Genomic DNA, 21,046 nt, shown 5'->3' on the forward strand with positions numbered 1-21,046 from the left:
AATGTAGCCAAAAAAATTCGCATATCTTTAACGTGCTGGAACATGGAACATGGGAACATGGAAGATTTTAAATTTTTTTTTGATTAATATATCGATTAATATGTCGGTTTAGGTATCGAAAAATATGAAGAAATCTATATAAAATATAAAGTAACCGCAAAAATTTCGATGCATTTATCGATAAATGTTTATAAAAATGTCAATACCGATGATATTTGTAAACCCAAGAAGGATCCGTTGACCGCCTGCATTCAAAAGTACCTTGCAGTTGCATATACCCTTGATTTTCATTGAGTGCTCTATTCGCCAAGACTAGTCGCCATGTCCCACTATCCCTCTCCCGCCGTATCCCACACTCCCTGTATCACTTTCTTTCTGGTAAGGCCAACCCGAGTGTGCTCTCCTGAGTTAGAGTTAACATAACCTACTAAAGCACTTTTGCTAACTCTACTGCCAAACTTCGATTCATTCATATATTTACATATTCTTCGCCGCCTTCTTCCGTTGACTCATAAATAGTTGTTTCATAAAATATCCCAACTCGAAAGTAATACAACATATACTGACAGTTACGTGACCAAGTACCCCTATGACTTGCGTGAACGAACGACCTTCTGAACGCAAGAAAAAGGTCACTCGAAAACATTTTGCGAGCGGTAATTTCAATCTGTTAGCGTTCGCGATAGCTAACGCAAACAAAACAATTGCATGTAGGGAAATAGGGAAACAAACGAAATATAAAGTTAGTGCCACACAACACAACTGAATGCAACTGAAATTTATCGGAACATAGCTTTCTTATAGTTTCAAACGGACTGCTTTTAAATGTCTTTCCAAATCTCCAGCATGTTTTCCTAAGCTTTTGCCACCACATTTTCTATTTGTATATATATTTTTTCAAAATCTTATTTTTGATGTAGAAAGGTTCCTGGATGCATTTCTGCATCAAAAATAAAATTTTGAAAAAATGCAGCTTACATCTATTTGGCGGTTAGGGTTCGATACAATGATGTCCAAGGGGCCGATTGTTTTTTTTTTGATTTTTATTTTACTTGAAGGATATGTCAATTAATAAAAATCATCAATAAATGTATATATAAATTTCCTGAACTTTTCTTTTATTTGTTTGATTTTTAATAAATTAAGTGATTTTTGATTGTGGAAAAAGAAACTAATTCATTTGAAATTGTTGACGACGTACACCGGGCTCTAGCACAGAATTACCTTTTCGTCGTAGTTAGTTTTTAAATGCCGCTTTAAATGTCCAAGCCATCCGCAATACGTATGCAAACTCGGCAGTACTTGCATTTAGTTTTCTTCTCATCACAACTTTCTTTAAAATGCTTCCACATTGTACTTCGGTTTGACATCTGAAAGAAACACACATGATCAGTTTCACTAGTAAAACTTAAAAAAGCAAATTGCGAACTCCGATCAGCTGTTTCAAAATTCTCATTTGACCAAGATGCGAGTTGTCTGCTATACGTATTGAAACAGTTTATTCTCATTTTTATGGCAGTGTTGCCACAGAAAGGTTTAGTATTTTAGTACACTTTATTGAACAAAGTAGCGAACTAGTTCAACTAAAAGGTCTAGCTAGCTTTTTCGTTCTTTAGTGCAAAAGCTCGGCAAGCCTAGTATTTATGTACATATGTTATGTCACAAAAGTATTTTCCTCGCGCTTCAAAAATTGTGCATTTTTTTGGGGTATTGAAAAACAATAAATATTTAATTACATACATATATAAAGTAAACATTGGCTGTCATAGTTGTTTATAATGCCCTTTTGTGCAAACATGCCTTTTCAACGCGCGCAAATAATGTCAACTATATCGCTTTGGGTAACGATAATTTGTTACAATTTACATAATATATGTAGTTGTAAAGTGATGAAAACTTAAAATGGCGAATTGGCAGAAAAGCGTAAAATAAATAATAATTGCCATAGTAAAAATGAATACGCGTGATATATGTAAATAGTTATGTAAATAAAAAGTAAAATTTAACAAAAATAAATGCCTAAAACCATACATACATATGTACGTATGTGTGTAAATAAACAAATTAAATGCTTTGTCTTCATGAGTTCTGATTTGCGCGATAAATCGAAAAATATTTTAAAATTTTTTGTTAAGTTTTAATTCAAATGCTGTGAATCGAACGAAATTACACATAGAATTGAAAATCAATTATCAATTTCAACACGTAGGTATTTATGCGGCTTGGTTGTTGTATTTATGGGACATAAAAGCAAACAGTTTGGTAAATAATTTAGATTTTTGTAGACTTTTGCTATTTGAATATAAAAATGGTATTTTTAATTTACGCAAGCACTAATTTCTGGTAGCCTTTTGCGAAAAAATGCTAGCCAGATTAAATTATCAAAACAAGAAGTATTGCGGTTGTTTTCATTTATATTTTTCCCGAGCCTCCTCTACAAGGGAAAAGTTAATAAATTTCTCATTTTTGATTTTTTGTAGCGTCTGCTTTTAAATAGTTAGAACCGTAAACAAAGGGAGAGATCGGCGTACCTAATTTGAATTTGACAGATGGAAGTTATCATTTTTCTAATTCCCATTGATAAAAGGCTACCAGATAAGAATATATTTTACCAATTCCCGGTACTCAACATTCATACTGCTCTGTGGGAATATTTCTTCTATAATACTTAAACTATTTCATATGATTTGATTAAATATGTTCCAGGGCGTAACCGGAAATTTACCAACTAAAGATTTGCAGTTAAATTTTCCTAGTGAGTCGACATAACTAAATGCTTACTTACCCCTCCAGCTATTGCATGTTAATAATATCCAACACGCAGCCAAAATAGCATTTAATTTATTTTATAATTAAATTCCATTAGTTATGTGACAATGGTCGAAATGAAAATTAGTGAAATGAACTTTGCCAATATTTGGCTGTCATAAAACCACGGTGACCACATACGCATATTGAATAACACGATATTGTCAATATTTACAAATTATTTGCGGGTTCCAAAAATTGTACAACAATTGTCACGTTTAAGCCTGTGTCGTGCGCCTAATGGTAGACGACAGACAATACAGTTGCCAATTGGTAGTTGGTTGGGTGACCGACTCGACGCATCCGCAGTTGGTTAGTGTCTAATTTGTTCGGGTGTGTGTGTGTGTGTATCATCAACCCAGTCAGCAAAAAATTCGAAAATGGAGCCGAAAAAGGAAACAAAAGCGGATGAAGCGCGGATTTTGGTCAGTTTACCAATTTCATTTTCGCACACTTTGACGACCCGCTTTTCCACCGAAGAGTGCCATAGAAACGTATGTATTGTGCGCAGAAAATCACCGAAAATGGTTGCGAAACGAGTATGTTTTTGGCTCTTTTTCTGATTGAATTTTTCGTTCAAAATGATTTCCTTCTGCACTTCACAGATGGTTACTCATAGTTCGGCAAAAAACAAATCTTCTGACTCTTTTTATTTCGTCTATCAGCATTCGAACCCGGCACCTCCTGAAAGCTAACAAATAGTATCACGCTCCTCTGCACACTCACCCACGGCCTACATATTCCACATGCTTTCAAATATGCAAATTTTAAAAAAAAAAATTGTTGCTTTCCAATGACGTTATCTTATCGAACGTTTTTCAGATAAGAAAATTAAAGTCGTTTTCTGAACGTTTCCGGAAACGAAAAATTTACTACACCGCCCAGTCGGTAAAAGTAACGCTTCTCTGTTGGCTGGGATGTTTCTGCTTAGCTAGAGAGAAAGTGGCGTGTGCGTGTGCGTGTTTGATTAAATAAACACTTGTGTGGTATTTGTTCCGATACGTGCTTGTCTACACATTTTTGCCATTAATTTACTTTCATTATATTTATTCAGCATAAACAGTTAAGCATTTTCACTGTGATTACTGGTCAAATAATTCCTTTGGTCATTAAAGATTTTTTTTTTCTGTTTTGCCACATTTCGCTTGTTGATTATATTTATTGGTGTGGTTTCATGAATACTTTTCGTTTTTTTCCATAAATTATTTAAAAATCTATTTTATTTTATTATCGCTTCTAGCAGTTAGAGCATATTTAAATGAAAATTATGTTTCTAAATGCATTTGTGCTTCAAAAGAACATAGACGTTGAAAAGGTTAGGATAATCTCCGTACAGTTATAAATTAAAGTTGCTTAAAGTTTGTTACCACTAAACTCTATGTAGTCTATGTGATCATGATCAGGTTGCCACCTATTAAAAAATTCACATCAATTAGGTTAAATGTATTATTACTTCTTCAAAAATTGAATTCACTTTTAGTTAAGGAATTTATTGAATTTGAATAAGTTTAACAATATGTGTGTCAGACGAAAGAGGCTTAAGAAGATTGTAGTTTGAAAATATTATTAATAGGATTGCTAGCTGTTCGAAAAAATTAATTTAGCTAAATTATAAACAAGTTAAAGTGTGAAACGATAACACTCTTTCGAAATTTTTAAATTTTTAATTATGCCTAGGGACGTTTAGACTGCCACAACAGAAACCATACCAGTTATGTATGCATTTTAAAATTAAAATTAAAAGCAAAAACCTACAAGAAACTTCGAGCAAAAAAAAAAGTATGTATTTTACAGGCACCGAGAATAACAGTTATGCTTGAAACTAAATGTCGTTCTGGTAGTTTTGTTCCCAAGAACGTTGAAAAACGCAAACAAAACTCTCAAAATTTTTGTTCTTGTTTTGTTTCTTTAGAAGAACGTTTCCCAGACTTTTGTTCTTATTTGATCCTACTTGAAAACGGTTTACATACTTTCTTTCTAATTTTTTTCTCATTAGAAACGTTCCCGAAAGTTTCGTTCTCATTCTGTTCTTCTTTAGAACGTTCCAGGGGGTTTTGTTAGCATATTTGTCTTTACGGAAACATTCCCGCACCTTTTGTTCTCATTTTGTTCCCGTTCCAAATGCTCTCAATAGTTTTATTCCCGTTTCGTTCTTTTGTGGGAACGTTCTTGACTTTACATTTCGTTCTCGGTGCCAGATATTTTGGAACGCATTTCCGTCATTCCTTATAATTTGATTTGTACAAATCAGTTTCTGCGTGATGCGATCTTCAATATAAATTTTCGTTTTAGTTTTTTTTTTTTTTTTTTTGACAGGTCAGGCAGGTAATAGGTCTGTGTTACCACCACAGCTTGAAAAATGTGATGATGCATATTTTGCAAAAATGATTGACGCTGTGAACTTCGCGATTTTTGTAGGGTTGAAACGAAAAGAGTAAATAAAAATAGAGAAAAAAGTCGTAGCAAATTAGAAAAGGATGTGGAGTCTGGCATCGAGTATTCTATTCGATAATATTAATTAGTACAATGTACATGGTGGTATCGGACCAACACTACTCCCAGCCCGTTATGAGAAATTTTAAAAGATTTTGAAAAATTCTGAATAATAAAAATATTTTTGAGAGATTTGTCAACAACGATAACTGAAGTTTTAAATGATCAATATATTTTTTAACGGCGATAACAGTATCGATTTAATTATTTATGGTCGCTTTAATAAATAGATATTTCCGCCAGTAATGATAAATGTTGGTTTCGGACCATTTCTTGACAGCGATATTGAAATTATTTTATAAAAAAATTTATCGAAACAAACAAATAGTGATATCGATAGCAATGACTATGTTGATAAGTTTATCGATTACTATAAGCTTAAAAATATAAAAATATTAATATCGATATCATAAGATCACACGAAAACGATGTCGCTAGATATAAGGATATTTTTGAGCATAAACTTTCCAGTTCGGATAAAAACATCGCCAAAACTTGATGATGACGTTTTTTGGCTTTTTCTGTTTTAAGAAAAGAATCAAAACGACCGCACCACTTACAAATTGATTGTCTGCCGTCGAAAGTTTGGCAAATTTGCCTATACAACCAACTAAACTAAATAACTTAATCGGCATTTTTCTTCCATTATTCGTGTGCTGCGCCGGCAGGTATGCAATAAAATGTGTATGTGTATGTGGGCTTGTAAAACTTTGGTCCACCTCACATACAGCCCCACACTTACTTCCATATGCATGTACGAGTACTTGCTAAGCTTTTTGTATTGTAAACTTTGTTTTTGCTGTCTTCTTTGTGTTTACTTTCAAAGTTTTTGTGATTTAATGTCCACACATTCAAAATTGTGGCATGACAACCAGCTCTGACCTTTATTTTATTTTGTGTACAGCCAACAATTTTTTAAGGGTTCAAACTCTGCATGCGATTTTGGACTTTATTTGTTCTTATGAGAGACTTCAAAGGCAACAAGCAAGTATTTGATGATCACTTTTTTTATTTGCAAACTACAAACAAGTTTTAAGTTGTTAAATATTTATAAGAAACCTAAATTTTAAAATATATGTAGGTCTTCGTACCGCATGAGAAAGTTCGTAATAAAAGTCTCTGGGGCATACCTATAGGGGTGGCCGAGTAACATAGAAATACATTTCCTTTAAACAAAAACAAATTGTTTTGACGGCTCAGTGAAGTACAAACGTGGGCCAAATTGATGGCCGGGTAATGCATCATTAAGCACTTTTTCCGGCAAGCAGAAAACTATGCTCAACTTTTCTAGCAATCCCATAAACTAGCCCATTCCAAGAAACCAAAGTTAATTGAGTTGCAAAGTGTTCGCATAATTCACACATACATAAATACACATGTTTTTAGATAAATTTAACGGACAATTGCCTAAACTCAACAGAATAAGTTACTCATAACTGCCTAAAAGTAGGCAATTAACAGGAAATGCCTGCAGTGTGGGCGATAACGGTGTAAAAAGCTATGTATGTACATATGAGTAAATCCTAGTTTTTATGTGAAATTTGAGCCATTTTATGACTTTGTCACAATAGCAGTAAAGAGAAAAGCATGTTGCCTAAGCAGATGAGCTCTTATGAAAATATGGCAAATTTTTGTCGTAGTCTAACAAGCTGATGCAAAGAAGCTGCTGTCTGAGGTGTTTTAAAAGCCACTGCTTTGTACAAGCCAGTCAAAATCTGCTCAAACATAAACGATACAAAATGGTACACAAAGAGGAAGATAATATATGCATTTATGTATATATTGAAAGTATGTATGCACCTTAAGAGTACACTTGGGAGTTTTAGAGCAGCGCACTCTGATCTACTAGAAAAGCTAAGCTCCTGTAAAATGGAAATTAGCAATATTGTTGGCATCCTAAGCAAACAGTGTTCTAAACATCCACATACATACAAATACATGCAAAAGCATGGAAATATATATCTACATACATACTGAAAGTACTTTCTCTTTTTTGTGGGTGATATGATTAGTCCTTTACTTAGCCTTTTTATTCTCCGCTTTCAAGAGTGATTGCCTTTTTTTGGTATGCCTTTACATGCCATTGTAAATATAAACAAATGAAAATCAGCAAACAAAAGCAGCAACAAATAATAGCAACCACAAGCAGGCTAGAAAACGTGTTAAGCGCCTAAAAATGTGCAGTTAAACTAAAGAAATGCGAACAACTAGCAACCACACGCATCGACAGGCAAAATAAAAGCCATACAATTTTCAAAATCCAATCTAAATAAGTATGTATGTATGTTTACTATAGGATTTTTTGTGGCCAGTGCTGCCAACAAGCATTTAAATTAATATAATTCTATGGCTTAATTATTAAAAGCCAACTTGAAAGCAATTCAAAAAAAAAAATATTAAGGTGTTTTGGTATTCTGCCTTATATTTCCGAATAGGTATAGCATTTGGGGTTGCTATTTTAAGAAACTTATAAAATTCTGGCATTTAATAAACTTTAGAGAATTGTGTGAAATACGTTATGATATAAGTACACCCCGTGTCAAAATAATAACCACACTACATGTTTTAACAATAATTTTTTTATACATTTTTAAATATTTTTTATACAAATTTAGTTTCAGTTTTTAGCAAAAATCGTATTAATTACTATTAAATATGCTTAAAAAAGCTTGAAATGATTGCATTTGTGACCGACAGGACACAGGTCCGAACAGGAGCAGGTTATCAATTCATCGGATTTTTTTTTTAGGTAAATTACGAAATTAATGTACTCTTAAATTTTGTGTATGAGTCGGTTTTGTTTTTTGCTTAAAAATTACTGGTTTTATTTTTTTTTTGTGGTATTGTTCCTGATTATACGATTTTTGCTAATGAATAAACTATATATTTTAAAAAATGTATACATTTAAAAAAAATTTAAACAAAAAAAAAACTCGTTAAAGCTTGTAAATATGTAGTGCGCTTACAATTTTGACATGGTGTGTACTTATACCTATTTGTTTTAAATTATGGAAGCAGAGTTTTCTACCTAGATGTGAAAAAGTACAAAATGAAAGAAAATTTGTTTTATAAACGAACAGGGTCTCTCTAAACATATTGGTTGCATATGGAAATAGCGAAGAATTACATTTGCGCCGTAATCGGGAAAGCTTGGCTAATTGCTCGATTATTCAAAACGTTTCTCATCTCTTTCAACTCTTTCATGGCTCCCCTTTTCTTCAACTTATTAAAACGAGATAATTATTTATCGAACTGCCCTTCTGCGTACTGTAAAAATAAACCTGTAGTATTTACTACTTGACTTTTACGACCCCTTAATGATAAAAAAATAATAAAAAGTAATAAAAAAAAAATGCTAATCACTCTCTGCGCTATTTATACAATTATCTTAATTGCCTCTTCAGTTTCTCATTAAAATTTTGTAAAAAAAATCTACTTCAAACAGAGGCCCACATACAATCTCAAATATTAAAGTTTTTACTAGACAGCTAATTTTTTCGCCAGCTATCACTTTGCTACAACAATAATTTACGCATAATTTGCTGCACTCTTTCTTTTCTACTTTTCATGCGTTACTTAATGGAATTAATTACATAATTATGTACTTAGTAGAAAATTCAACAACTTATATACATACATACATATCGTCGTTTAAAGTGTATCAAAAAAAAGCAAAACCGCGTATGTGAAGTTGTAGAAATTATTTTCTCGAGCGTAAAAATACTCATATTTCAAAATGGTTCTCTTTTTTATAAAGCAATCGCATTTCTGTCTAGTATATTTCAGGACGAATGGATAAGGATTGAGCCAAGAGCTTGTGTCAGCAAATCCAATTTTTGGCAGCTAATGCCAGTTACGCGGTTTTGCAGAGTGACGATACGCGGTTTCGTACTTTAAACGACGATATACATACATATTTGTTTTGCATTACTTTACAACATACATATTGATATAGAAAGTAATTTCTAAGTAAAAAAATACAACCCTCGACTTCAATGCTCATATAAAAATTTAGGAGTACCGTTAGTTTCTTCATGATACAATAAGTGATGTCGAATAAAAAAAAAATAATAATGATTAAGACAAAAAATGAAAGCAAAATTGAAGACGTAAATGAAAACAATGAGAAATACAAAAGTATTAGGGTAACTGAGGGTTAAGAAAATTTACTGAAAATTTTCAATAGCAATCGAGATAAATTCAGTCATAAAAAATTGGTTATAGAAAGTTATCGAGTTACCGAAATTTATGGAATAATTGAAGTTTATAATTATCGACATTTATCGAGTTATTCATTTTAATTGAGTTGTTGCAGCGTATCAAATTATTCAATTTGATCAATGTTTATTGAGTTGTCGACATTTATAGACACAAAAAATTATTTATCCAAATTTAGGCATAGTTATCTAGCTATAAAAATTGATCGAAAATGAAATTTATCAACTTATCGATATTTATTGAATTATTTTCATATATAGAGTCAATGAAATTTATCAAGTTATCGTAATGCCTCCAGTTCTTTAAACCTATCGAGTTATCGATATTCATTGATTTACTAAAATTTCAAAATATATCGAGCTATCAAAATTTCAAATTTATATAAGTTTATCGAGTTATTACTGCTTACGGGATTTCATGGTTTAACTAGAATTTAAAGGGTTATCGAAATTTGTCGATAGCTTTCGAAAAATATGGAGCTATAAAAATTAACCGAGTTATCGAATTTTATAGATCCATCAAAAGTTTATTGGGTTATCGATTTATATCGAGATACAGACATTTCTAAGTAATCAAAATTGATCGAGCTCTCGAAATGGACTTGGTTGAGGATTTTAGTGTTTTTGAAGCTCAACGAATTATCGATATGTATCCAATTACGAAATTTATCGACAAGCTGGGATGTGTCGGGTCAATTCTAAGTCCTGCTAGGGCCCTCCAAAGACCTTCCAATATACACAAAATTGTAGTCGCGTGTAGTTTCACAGCAGGAGATTTTATGCTAAGTAAATTTGTACCTTATAAGTGCAGCGACGTGCTAAGTTAGAAAACCTCTCTAGGGCTCTTAAAAAACTAGAAAAACGGTCGGATTTCGACAGTAACTGGCACTCCTTGATTCTTTTAAAAGCATGCATGCACATCAAAAACCCGTTTATCGCTGCGAGCTTTAAATGAAAGCAAAAAATGTTCTCTGATATACACATATATAGAGCATGTATGTATGTATGTAAATTTGTTTTTCTTAAAACTCAATGTTGCTTTGTTTTTTCCAGTCCTTACCGAAGTTTGCCATTAATCAAAAATAAAGCAGGTAAAAAAAGGAACTTGGCTTCGTACCCTCACTCATTTAACGCAGACTCACTCAGATGAAACTTGCAAAATCCATTGGCTAATAACGAACAACATTCAACATACATTTTCTACTCTGCTTACCTACATACATTCAACTGCGCGTACAATCAATTTAACCAATTAGTAGAGAATTCAGCGCTTAAGTGAAAAAGGTTTATCTCTACTTGATTTAATCCACGACGAAAATGAAGAGAAATTAAGAAGGCACTAATTAAGGCGGATGATACACGCATGCACATATGTATATGTATGTATGTGTACTGAATATACACAAAAAAATTATTCTTGAATGGCTTTCAAGTGGTACTACAGTGTATGCTTCCCTTCAAATAAAGCAACAAAAAAACTGCTTTACCTAAAACGCAAACAACCCCTTCATAGTACACAGAAACATAGTTGCTTGCGTTTTCTTTAGCTTTGCTTTAATTTTATTTTATTTCTTTTGTCCTATTATTGTCATCATTATCCTGCAACTGGTTCATGAGCAGCTACAAATTACAACTAATCCAATTCCATGACCCTCGAAAAGCTCAAAGCTGCTTTTCTGTTTGCCATTTGCAGTAACGACCCCTTTTTTGCCAAACACACAACTAATCTCTGCTGATTGACGAGCGCACACATTTTCTCAAACATGCGCATACAAGAAAATTAAGAAAAAATGTAATCTACTCGTACATAAGCTCCATTGTAAGCCAACCATGAGAATGAACGCCTTAACTGCCATACCTTCAGCTTTCGCTCAATTGCGGTTTGATTCTGTTTGATTTCACAAGCTGAATAAGCCAATCACTGGGATGAAAATCAGCAAACAAAAAAAAAAACAAGTTTTTCTGTTAAGAAATTGCCCTAAACATTTCAGAGACAGAAAGCAAAAAATTTTAAAGGAAACGAATAGCACACAGGTTGTGTGGCAGGAAACGCAATCAAAGAAAGTTAAAGCATGTCGAACATGCGGCCTAACGGTAGTTTAATTGAGATGACATTTGGTTGTTTTTTTTTTCTGTAGGACAGACAATGTAATCTACTTTGCTTCATGATTTGTCTAACAGTGCTTGCTCGTTGAAGTGTGTTCAAGATTTATGTAACTTGTCTTAGTAGTAGCACATGGCGTATGAGTAACCTAGGCATTCATGGGGAAAATGAAGCTGTTCATGCTAAGCTTAATACGTGTTTTCGGAATGAAAAGAATGTGATTGGAGTTATTCATACTAAAATTCCGTGTAAATAAATATGTATGTATATGGATACCGCCTTTTATAAGTGGGAAAATTTATGCGGCTGTACATGGTCTTAGTCGCAGTGGTGCTTTTACTTGTTTGATAACAATAGATAACCAGCTATATTTAAAACCGTTTGTTCCATGTAGATTACGTTAAGATTATAACTTAATTTGCTTTTTGGTTGTTGTTTTTTTCCAACAGCGTGTGTGTATGATGCATTTTGGAACGAACTTCCGTCAATTTGGAGGGCAATTTTCGCAACTGTCTTTCAACTCACCACAGTTTTTCGAAAGGCAAAAGTCTGGCAACTACATATATTGAAAGCTCGGTAAGGCTTTAGCGTTATACTGTTCGCATTTCAGTAAACAATTTTTTTTTTTAAATTAAATTATAAATTATTTTTCTTTTTAAATCAATAAAAGCTTATAAATAAAAAACAGTTAAATTATAAATATAAAAAAAATAAAAATTTGAAAAATAAACTCACAATATAAATAAAAATATTTTCAAAAATGAAGTGAAATTAAAAAAATATGTACATAATTTCTTTAAAAAAAATAAAATCTTGAAAATTACAGAAAGAAAAACATCAGAGAGTAAAGGTACTCACCCAATGCAGGCTTGCTTTGCTTGCTTCGCTTTGAGTACTGCCACAAGTTATTTGGATATACCAAAACGTATGAAGGCTAACCAAATGGCAGCTTTGCTTCACTTGCTTTAACCGCCTCAAAGTTTCAAATAGGCAAATGTTTTATTTGAAAGCATTTTGTAGGCTTTTGACAAAAAGGTATGTTCCCGTTCTAAATTAATTCCAACAAATTGCTGCACACTTTTATGAACAAAAATTTGCTTACGTAATTAAAAATATATGGGTTATAAGCAGGGCTCGGATTTTGTTGACCTAAAAACTAGCGAAAAATTACCTTAAAAAAATTACATTATGACCTTAAAAATCATTAAAAATGACCAAAAAAAAGAAAAAATGACCTAAAAAATTTAATATTTTATATACATTTAGAAAAATTTATTTTTTGAACCGCTTTTAATTTTCACTTTTATTGCACTTTATAGTTTTTTGTTACAATAAATAACTAGATACATTTTTAAGTTGTGAACATCGAATGATCTTCTATTATCGGCTAATATATTTTTGTACATAGAAATACTTCTTTCTACGTCAGCACTGGATAACGGAGAATACTTGTACAAGACAATGTCGTTTAAAGCCAAAGCATTAAAATGTGTTGTGTTAAAATTTTCACCATTCAAAACATTAGCAATTGACTTTAAACTTTTGTACCCAACATTTTTACCTAGCACTTGATTTAATTTACAATATACTTTGTTAGCGGCTACGCCATGCACAGTACTTAATTTGCTTTTAAGATCTTCAATCAAATTTACACCCACTTCTAAAGATAAATGTTTCGACTGAAGGGATTCTATCGTTTTTGAAATACATGAAAAATTTGCTCTTATATAGGCTAGTTGACCCTTCAGTTCATCATTTGAAAAAAGTAGCTGCGCCTCTTCAATGGCCCTTGCATCAAGGCTATTAAACGAATTTATAACATTTTTCACTGCCTCAAAATGTTCGCAGTAGTATGCACATGCACTTAACAACGTACCCCAACGGGTGATTACAGGCTCTGGAGGGAACGGCACACCAGGTGCAATCATTTTAAATTGATCTTTTCGTGATGGTGCCTTGATAAAAACCTTTTTTGTTTTTGATATGAGCCCATCAACGACTGGAAATATTGATCGTACTTCCTCCGCGACCCTGTGTAAAGCGTGAGCTAGGCACGTTAGGTGTATCATTTTAGGATAAAAACTGTTAATAGATTTTCCTGCTTTGACCATGTAGGGAGCAGCATCTGTCACAAAGAGCAAGACGTCATCATGTCGAACACCTGCAAGCAAAAATTAAATGAATCAAACCTATTATAAAAGTACATACATAATTCGTAAATACTCGTACCTTCTGGCCAAAGTAAAGTCATTGATTTATCAAAAAGCTGGCATATGGTGGTGTGGTTAACTTTTTTGATCATCTCACATGTAAGAAGGAATGTCTGGCATGGTTCTTCTCGCTCCATGGTGCCAACTATAACGTTGGCAATATAACGGCCTTCCACGTCGCTTGTTTCGTCGATTGATACAAAAATTTGTTTGCCGGCAGTGCAGTTTCTTATATTATTTATCGTTGCCTCATAGCACAGCGGTAAGTAGTTTTTTCGCAGAGTCGATTCGTCGGGTATCTTACGCCCTGTGTAAGTTTTCAAAAAACTTTTCAGTTTAATGTTGTTTATTTTACTAATCGGAATATCAGTTGAAACCAATACATCGCATAATTCCCTGAAAAAGTCGTTGTTCTTGCAACTGTTTGATGCAGCTTCAATCAAAAGTAACTGCTTGGATTTTCTTTTATCCAAAAGCTCCAAACCGCGCTTGTGCTTTTCCCGGCCTATGTGTTGCTGCACTGTATATCTCTTGTCCGCCAAAACTTTAACTTCACAAACTTTACAAAATAATATTGCGCCATCAGTCGAAAATATTTCGGAGCCAAATTCATTAATCAATTTATTTAAGTGACTGCTTTTCGATGGCTTTCGTTTTGGCATTTTATTCTCAGAACTTCAAATGTATTCTGAAAACGGTAAATTTATGTGGCAAAAGATAACGACACAACACACCAAAATAAAAATCTAAGTATGTGCCGGTTGTCAATTGGATAGAAAGAGATAACAAGTGAAGCTACAGAAAATTTATAAAGATGCCAGAATTTTGAATTAAGAAAAATTAATTCAGTGTTGCAAAGCGAACTTCGGGAAATTTCTGAATTTACTAAAATTTATTTAATGGCCTAAAAATGGTAAAAAGTATCCAAAAAAATGTGTCAAAACTATGAAAAATTGCCTAGTAATAAAAAATTGGGGAAAAAGGCAAAAAGTTGACCTAAAAACTTTTCAGTTTTGAAATCTAGACTAAATGAACGAAGATTATATATATATAGGAAGCGTCTCCGAAGCACAAAAAAAATGTTGACAAGTCAATAGAATCCTAGCCCTGGTTATAAGTAATTCAAAGTTTAATAAAAATTATTCTATGTTTCCATATTTATACTAAAGCCAGCCTTTCAACATAAGCTACTTTTCCATACGAACACAGATATGTATAACTGTTATCATTCCTTTGAAATGCAAAAATTCATTCGCCTTAATTTAAAAATAAATCCGAAAAGATTGTTTTGTATTTATTTATTGTTTTTAATTTTGTGGAATTTTGTGTGAAAATTATTCTTAGTGTAAGGGAACAGACCTTGACTTTTTAACTACACAGCTGCTAGCTTTGACAGCGTTCCAAGCCGCCATTTGGCCAATCGAGTATTTGAAGTAAATCAAAGCAAATTAAAGTAAGCAAGGCATGCAAAGCAAGCCTGCATTGGGCCAGCGCCTTAATAAAAAAAAAAAATAAAAATTATTGTTATCAGTGCCAATAGCTATGGTATCCGAAATACAGAGGATAGACCAATTATATGTATGTATCTATTTCTAAATTTTTAAATTTGTTTACTTTAGTCTTATTTACCGAATACCGACAATAGGTATCCAGAAGTTTTAAGTTCTTCATACAAAAGCTATTGATATGAACAGCGGTTTTTCTAAAAAGTAAAGTGGTGCTAGGATTTATACACATGCCTGATACTATGGTTACATTAATCGACTTTGGTATTTATAATCAATATCCATATATATGTGCACCGTAAAAGTTATCGATAAATTTATAAACGCAATTACCGATATGTATATAAATATATCCCCACTGAAGCTATCGATAAGATTTTGCAAAGACAACAAATTGCACATCGCTAAATTCCCATCAGTTAAAGTATCCGATTTGCATACTTTGCTTATCATTAAGGGAAACAAATTTTTTAAGTCAATTGCGAAGAACTTTAGCAGCGAAAAGGCCAACAGGATAAACTTTGTTTTCAAATGAATGTTTGTCTCCACTTTGCTTAATACGACAGAGTACTTACATATACTATATGCAAACCGAAGCTAAATAGAAAAGAAAAACACAACAGTTTTTTTAGCTAAAGAAATTGCGAAACAACTTAGATACGCGTATGAAGGAGTATATTTGTCAGCAATCAAATCAAAGCCAATTTGCAGAAAACTTGCAAATTTCTTTGTATTTCAGTTTTGCATTTCGTACGCTTCCAAACACGCGAAGGCCATTGCGCAACAGTGGCAAAAAATTTCGGCTATCTACTTCCTGTGCAGCTATCGGCAAAGCACTCGAAAATGTGACAATCGCCGTAGATGATATTTGCATATGCAAATGTGCGAGTAAGTAGGGTGTTACTTTGTTTAACAAAATTTTTCCACAAAAAAAAAATATTTAGAATTTGTGCAAATATGTACATACATAACCTTTTTATTAAAAAAGGGACATTGCTCCGCAAATATAATACAAGAGATTGTTGCACTTAAATATTGTAGAGCTGTTAGTCATATATGTATGTATGCATGTATGTACATTTCTTAAGCAGTGGCGAAGAAATTCCTTTGAATCTCAAGTGTCTGCATTGGGGAACCCAAAATTTGACCCCAATCAATGTGGTTATTGTTTGCTTTGATCAAGCAAATATGTATGCATAAAAATTATGCAAACCTAGGCTCAACCGGACAACCGCAGACAGCATATGTATGTATGCAGATTAGGGTGCCTCCGCCAAAATATCTCGGAATAATTTTAACACTTACCTGAACTGTACCGGTTTGAAAATAACTCCAAAAACTCACTTTCAAAAATATTTGTTTCAAAATTTCATGTCAGTTGATAGATGAGTGTAAGCTTAAAACCTCTACATAAAAATGTTTAAAAATTTTATCAGCGAAATCAAAATGATGAGCTTTTTGGGGGTATTCGTATTTTAGCGGAAGTCTTCAGGTACAAATAATAATTTTTATAATTTCCATAGAAAAGAGTAAAATTTCGTTTTGTGTGGAGAGTGATGCACCCTAATGTATATGGATGGAGGGACAAGAGGCAAGAGGCTATTTCCACTTACACATTTTCTGTAAATATTTTAATATAAATATATCTAACTTTGGGTAGTGGCGCATCTTCATGCATGGAGCCCCAAAATTGCTGCTTGTCTACTACCTTTGCCCTACTCCACTGCATATAACATACCAATTATTTTCCTTTCACTTCCCTTGCTCTTTCTCTTCAATATCTAAAACAACAGCTTGCTGAGGCTTTAAATTGTTGAGCGAAAAGTAGATATGCGCCTCCTTACTTTTTATTGGGTCTGTGGTTTCTAAGCCCTTTTATAATCTGGGTTTGCGATATCAAGTGCTATGTGAATGGGTGTAATAATTTTGTTGTTTTTAATATTTCAGCTTATAATCGGGTAATACTTTATTTTTGTATGATACAATATGTATAGCAACTCATCAAAAGGATCAAAAAGTCAATACATATTAAAACTAGAAAGAGGAATTTTTCACGTAGCTTAATCTTAATAAATAAACAAAAGGCTTTGGGAAAGTAAACGCTTAGCATACGTGTGTGCACATATGTACATAAGTAAATAAACCTTTTCATACAACTGCTGTTGAAAGTGATGTTAGTTATGTTTTTTCTTTTCAAAGCTTACACGGTATTAACAAAAAAAGGATTGAAACAAATATTTGGCTGAGGAATTATTAAAATGGAATTTCTGTATACCAACTTCGAAATTAGATAAATGCCTACATGTACTCGTACTATATATGTATGTATATATGTATGTACGTATAAAATTAAAAATTTGTTGTTAGTACCCGCATTTCTTTTTTGCTTTAAGACATTGTTTTCTAAGAAATTTCTGAGCAGCATTTTTTAATTTTCTTCAAGTACATAGTATTATGTAAATGATTTGTTAAGGAGATATCGTCGATGTTTCTGCAAAACCGCCCATCGTCCAATTGTAAAACCGCTTATCTTACGGCACTCAAATTTGACAGGAGAGCGAATGAACGGTTTATTCTTTGAAGGTATTGCCTTGATAGGTAGGAAGCTTTTTTTTTGGTAGTATAGTTGCAGTAATGTATTTTAGGGTGCACCTCAATTTTTATTTATTTTTTAATGCCAGCTAGGATACTCTGGCCCTCATAGCCTCATATGTATATACATACTTTTGTACGTATGTATGTATGTTAATGCACAAGGCTTGATTGAAAGCTGCGGCATTTTTCTTGTACCTATATCTATTGGTGATTTCGTTTCTACCAAAAATGTTGCCTTTGCACGGTGCAAAATGTGTTTGATGTTACACTCAACCCCGTGAAAGGGCATGTTTTTGCCTTCTTGTCCTTGTATAGCTCACGCTTTTCATAATAAGGGCAACCATCTCCCTTGATAAATCTTGAAAGGGCAGAAAATGTGCCTTTTTTGCCTTACAAGTGTGTGATGTTTTAATAAGCGAACACACAATTTTCTCACCATTTGCCCTTATTTTAGAATCGGACGCGAAAAGAGAAAGTGGCAATCAAAATCCGACATTTTTTTTTGGTAGAAACGAAAACAAACTTCAATAATTACCTTCAATAAACTTTGCACATGTGGAGACCTAAATATTTCCTGTGCTGTTGAAATCTTTATTAAACTCTTACAAGAATTCGGACGTATTAGTTTATGGCAAAATTCTAAACTTAGGTACATAGGTATGTTAGTTAGGTTTCAGCAATGGAGCTGCTGTTCCACACTTCTTCCGTGCCCTCGGGCACTTACAGGATATATTGCACATTTCTCCTTTGAATTTTTGAAAATGTGAGAAGTTTTGTGGGAATTATACTTCATCTATGTACGCATTGGCGTAAGAAGTACGAAATGAATAAAAGTTCAAAAGAATATTACATTTTGCATAAGCCTACCAGCATGCAGGTGTGTGTAAGGGAATGTGAAGTTAAAAAAAAAAACTATAATAACTACACTACGCAAACGCTACTACAATTTTTCTACCTAAACAACACTTAAAAGCAATAACTTGCGAATTCAATGAAGCCATGAGCAAAATAGAAAAAAAAAAAATGTTTCAACATTTCTCAAATTTCCTTTTTGACAAGCTTTCATTAAGTTTTACCTGTGTGTAATAAAGGTGGCGCAAAACTAGTATTTAAAGTAGATTGGGAAGGCAACCTACCGTCAGTAAATGATGGATGATGGTATTTTCATCTACACCGATGCCTCACAGATGGTCTGTATTCCAAGGACCTTCAGACTATCATATCGTCAGCCTGATAAGTGCAGTGTCTTTCAGGCGGAGATCTTCGCCATAAAGAAGGCGGCTGGTCTCATACGGGATATCTATTGACAGCCAGGCGGCATTGACAAAGTTAGGTTCCAAAGTAGTAAAGTCGAAAAGAGTTCGGAAATGCCGTGCTACGCTGGCTTCACTGAATCACGTCTAAAACTTTCTCTGATGGGTTTCTGGACATAGCATATCGAATGAAAGACCTGATAAGATGGCTAGACGCGGCCCGCCAAACTAGCGAATCGGATAGCTCCCTACTATTATTATTATGATACGCTTAAATTTGGCTAATGAACTGCTTCGGGCGAGATATCTCACCTTTTACCGATGACTCTTCTACAGTAGTATACAACAACTGACGCCTTTCTTACCCTTTCCTCAATGTAAGGCTTCCACTACAGCTTCGTATCCAGGACCAAGCTTAAGTACTTGACCCTGTCTGAGAGCTGCCGACAAACAAGGGCTATCTTGTACTTCCTAGTAATCAACACCAGTGCCATCTTCATGGGATTTACTGCGAGGCCGCCGTTGATCGCCCACCTAGTTACCTGCTTCAGGCAACATTGAGCCAGATAAAAACGGGTGTATAGAAATCGTCCCTAAACCAAAAGTTCCACATCATCTACATAGTCGATCACCCGCAAATCCACTTTTTCCAGTTCCTCTAGAAGATCGTTTACAGCCGCAATCCAGAGCAGGGGAGAGAGAACATCATCTTGCGGAATGCCCCATTGACTCTGCTCTGAGTGTAGGCGCTCCCCCACTCCCCCGCGACAGTGCTGTCACGAAGTAAGCTGTAGATTAGCCTTATTATGTTGGTTTCAAACACCAGATATGAACAGACTTGACTACTGTCTCTGGAAGGCTCCATTGATATCGAGGAAGGCCATTACTGCATAATCTTTATGCGTGAAGGCCTCCTCTAACCACTTTATTAATGTGCGCAGGGCGGTACCCATCGACCTTTCCCTGTAATCAGCATGTTGAGCTCTTGAAACACAGTCACGAAGAATCGCGTTTTTTATGTCCAGGTCTATCAGTCTCTAGCAAAAACGTAGACCGAATGATGAGCCTAAAATCCTCAGGGAAACATAAGAGCTTTTTGCGGCCTTTGGGATGAACGCAACACTGACTACCCGGTCCTAACATAGTTCACATAAATAGAATCCAACCAATTGCACAACTTCTTCAGAGCCCTTTGTAGTTGCGTAGGTAGGTAGGATGCAATCGGTCCTCGACGACTTTAATGGTTTGAATGAATTTATCGCCCAGGCCATGTGACGATCGTTGAGAAGATCGGAAAATTACAGGGCCTGAAGTACAAAATATCGTAAAGAAGTACAATTGACTGAACTTCGAAGTAAGAAGTACAAGAGCTAAAAAAGAAGTACTGTACTTCCGAAAGAAGTATGGTTGGTCACATTATATATACATAAAAGATTCGATCCAAAGACGCAAAAAGAACACATCTTTTTTTATAAATTTTCTTTTTTTATTATCGGTTTCTTTTTCGTGGCGAATTTGCTAGGCAGTTTGGAGGACCGGATATTTTAAGAGGAAACCACCCCCAGAAAATCTAAGGATATTTCAGAACTTCATTTCATATGATCTTGGCGCTATTAGAATGTGCTGGCATAGAACTTACTGCAGGAACTGTTGACTGAAAGTTTCAGAATGGATGAACCATTAAAAATACTAAAAAAATGCAGCAAAATTGACGGCGAAAGCTGGAGGGTATGTTTAGAGCTTAATGTTGCTTTTTATGGAAGTCTAAAGTTGCGGTTAAACGTGGCAATGCAAGCGGGTTTTCTACGCATTTTGCTGTCAAAATCCGAAATCAGAAGTCTACTTTTCCTTGCAAACAGCC

At 33.9% G+C, this 21,046-nt stretch overlaps 2 protein-coding genes across 2 annotated transcripts in view; one reads left to right on the forward strand and one right to left on the reverse strand.

Annotated features, from left to right (window-relative positions):
- The window catches only part of LOC118736432, a 41,525-nt gene extending 27,193 nt beyond the window's left edge, over window positions 1-14,332 (reverse strand). The window contains exons 1-2 of the mRNA XM_036466527.1: window positions 13,852-14,332; window positions 13,072-13,783 (exon numbers count right to left, since the gene is read on the reverse strand). Coding sequence (XP_036322420.1) covers window positions 13,072-13,783; window positions 13,852-13,969 — 830 coding nt within the window. The 5' untranslated portion in view covers window positions 13,970-14,332. The remainder of the gene's footprint in view (window positions 1-13,071; window positions 13,784-13,851) is intronic.
- LOC118735905 overlaps window positions 1-21,046 on the forward strand; it is a gene marked incomplete at its 3' end in the record, with an annotated part of 539,363 nt that overhangs the window by 97,571 nt on the left and 420,746 nt on the right.

The sequence above is a fragment of the Rhagoletis pomonella genome, unplaced genomic scaffold (genome assembly GCF_013731165.1).
Source record: "Rhagoletis pomonella isolate Grant_MI unplaced genomic scaffold, Rhpom_1.0 Rhpom_scaffold_00003, whole genome shotgun sequence".
In the NCBI taxonomy this organism is placed as follows: domain Eukaryota; kingdom Metazoa; phylum Arthropoda; class Insecta; order Diptera; family Tephritidae; genus Rhagoletis; species Rhagoletis pomonella.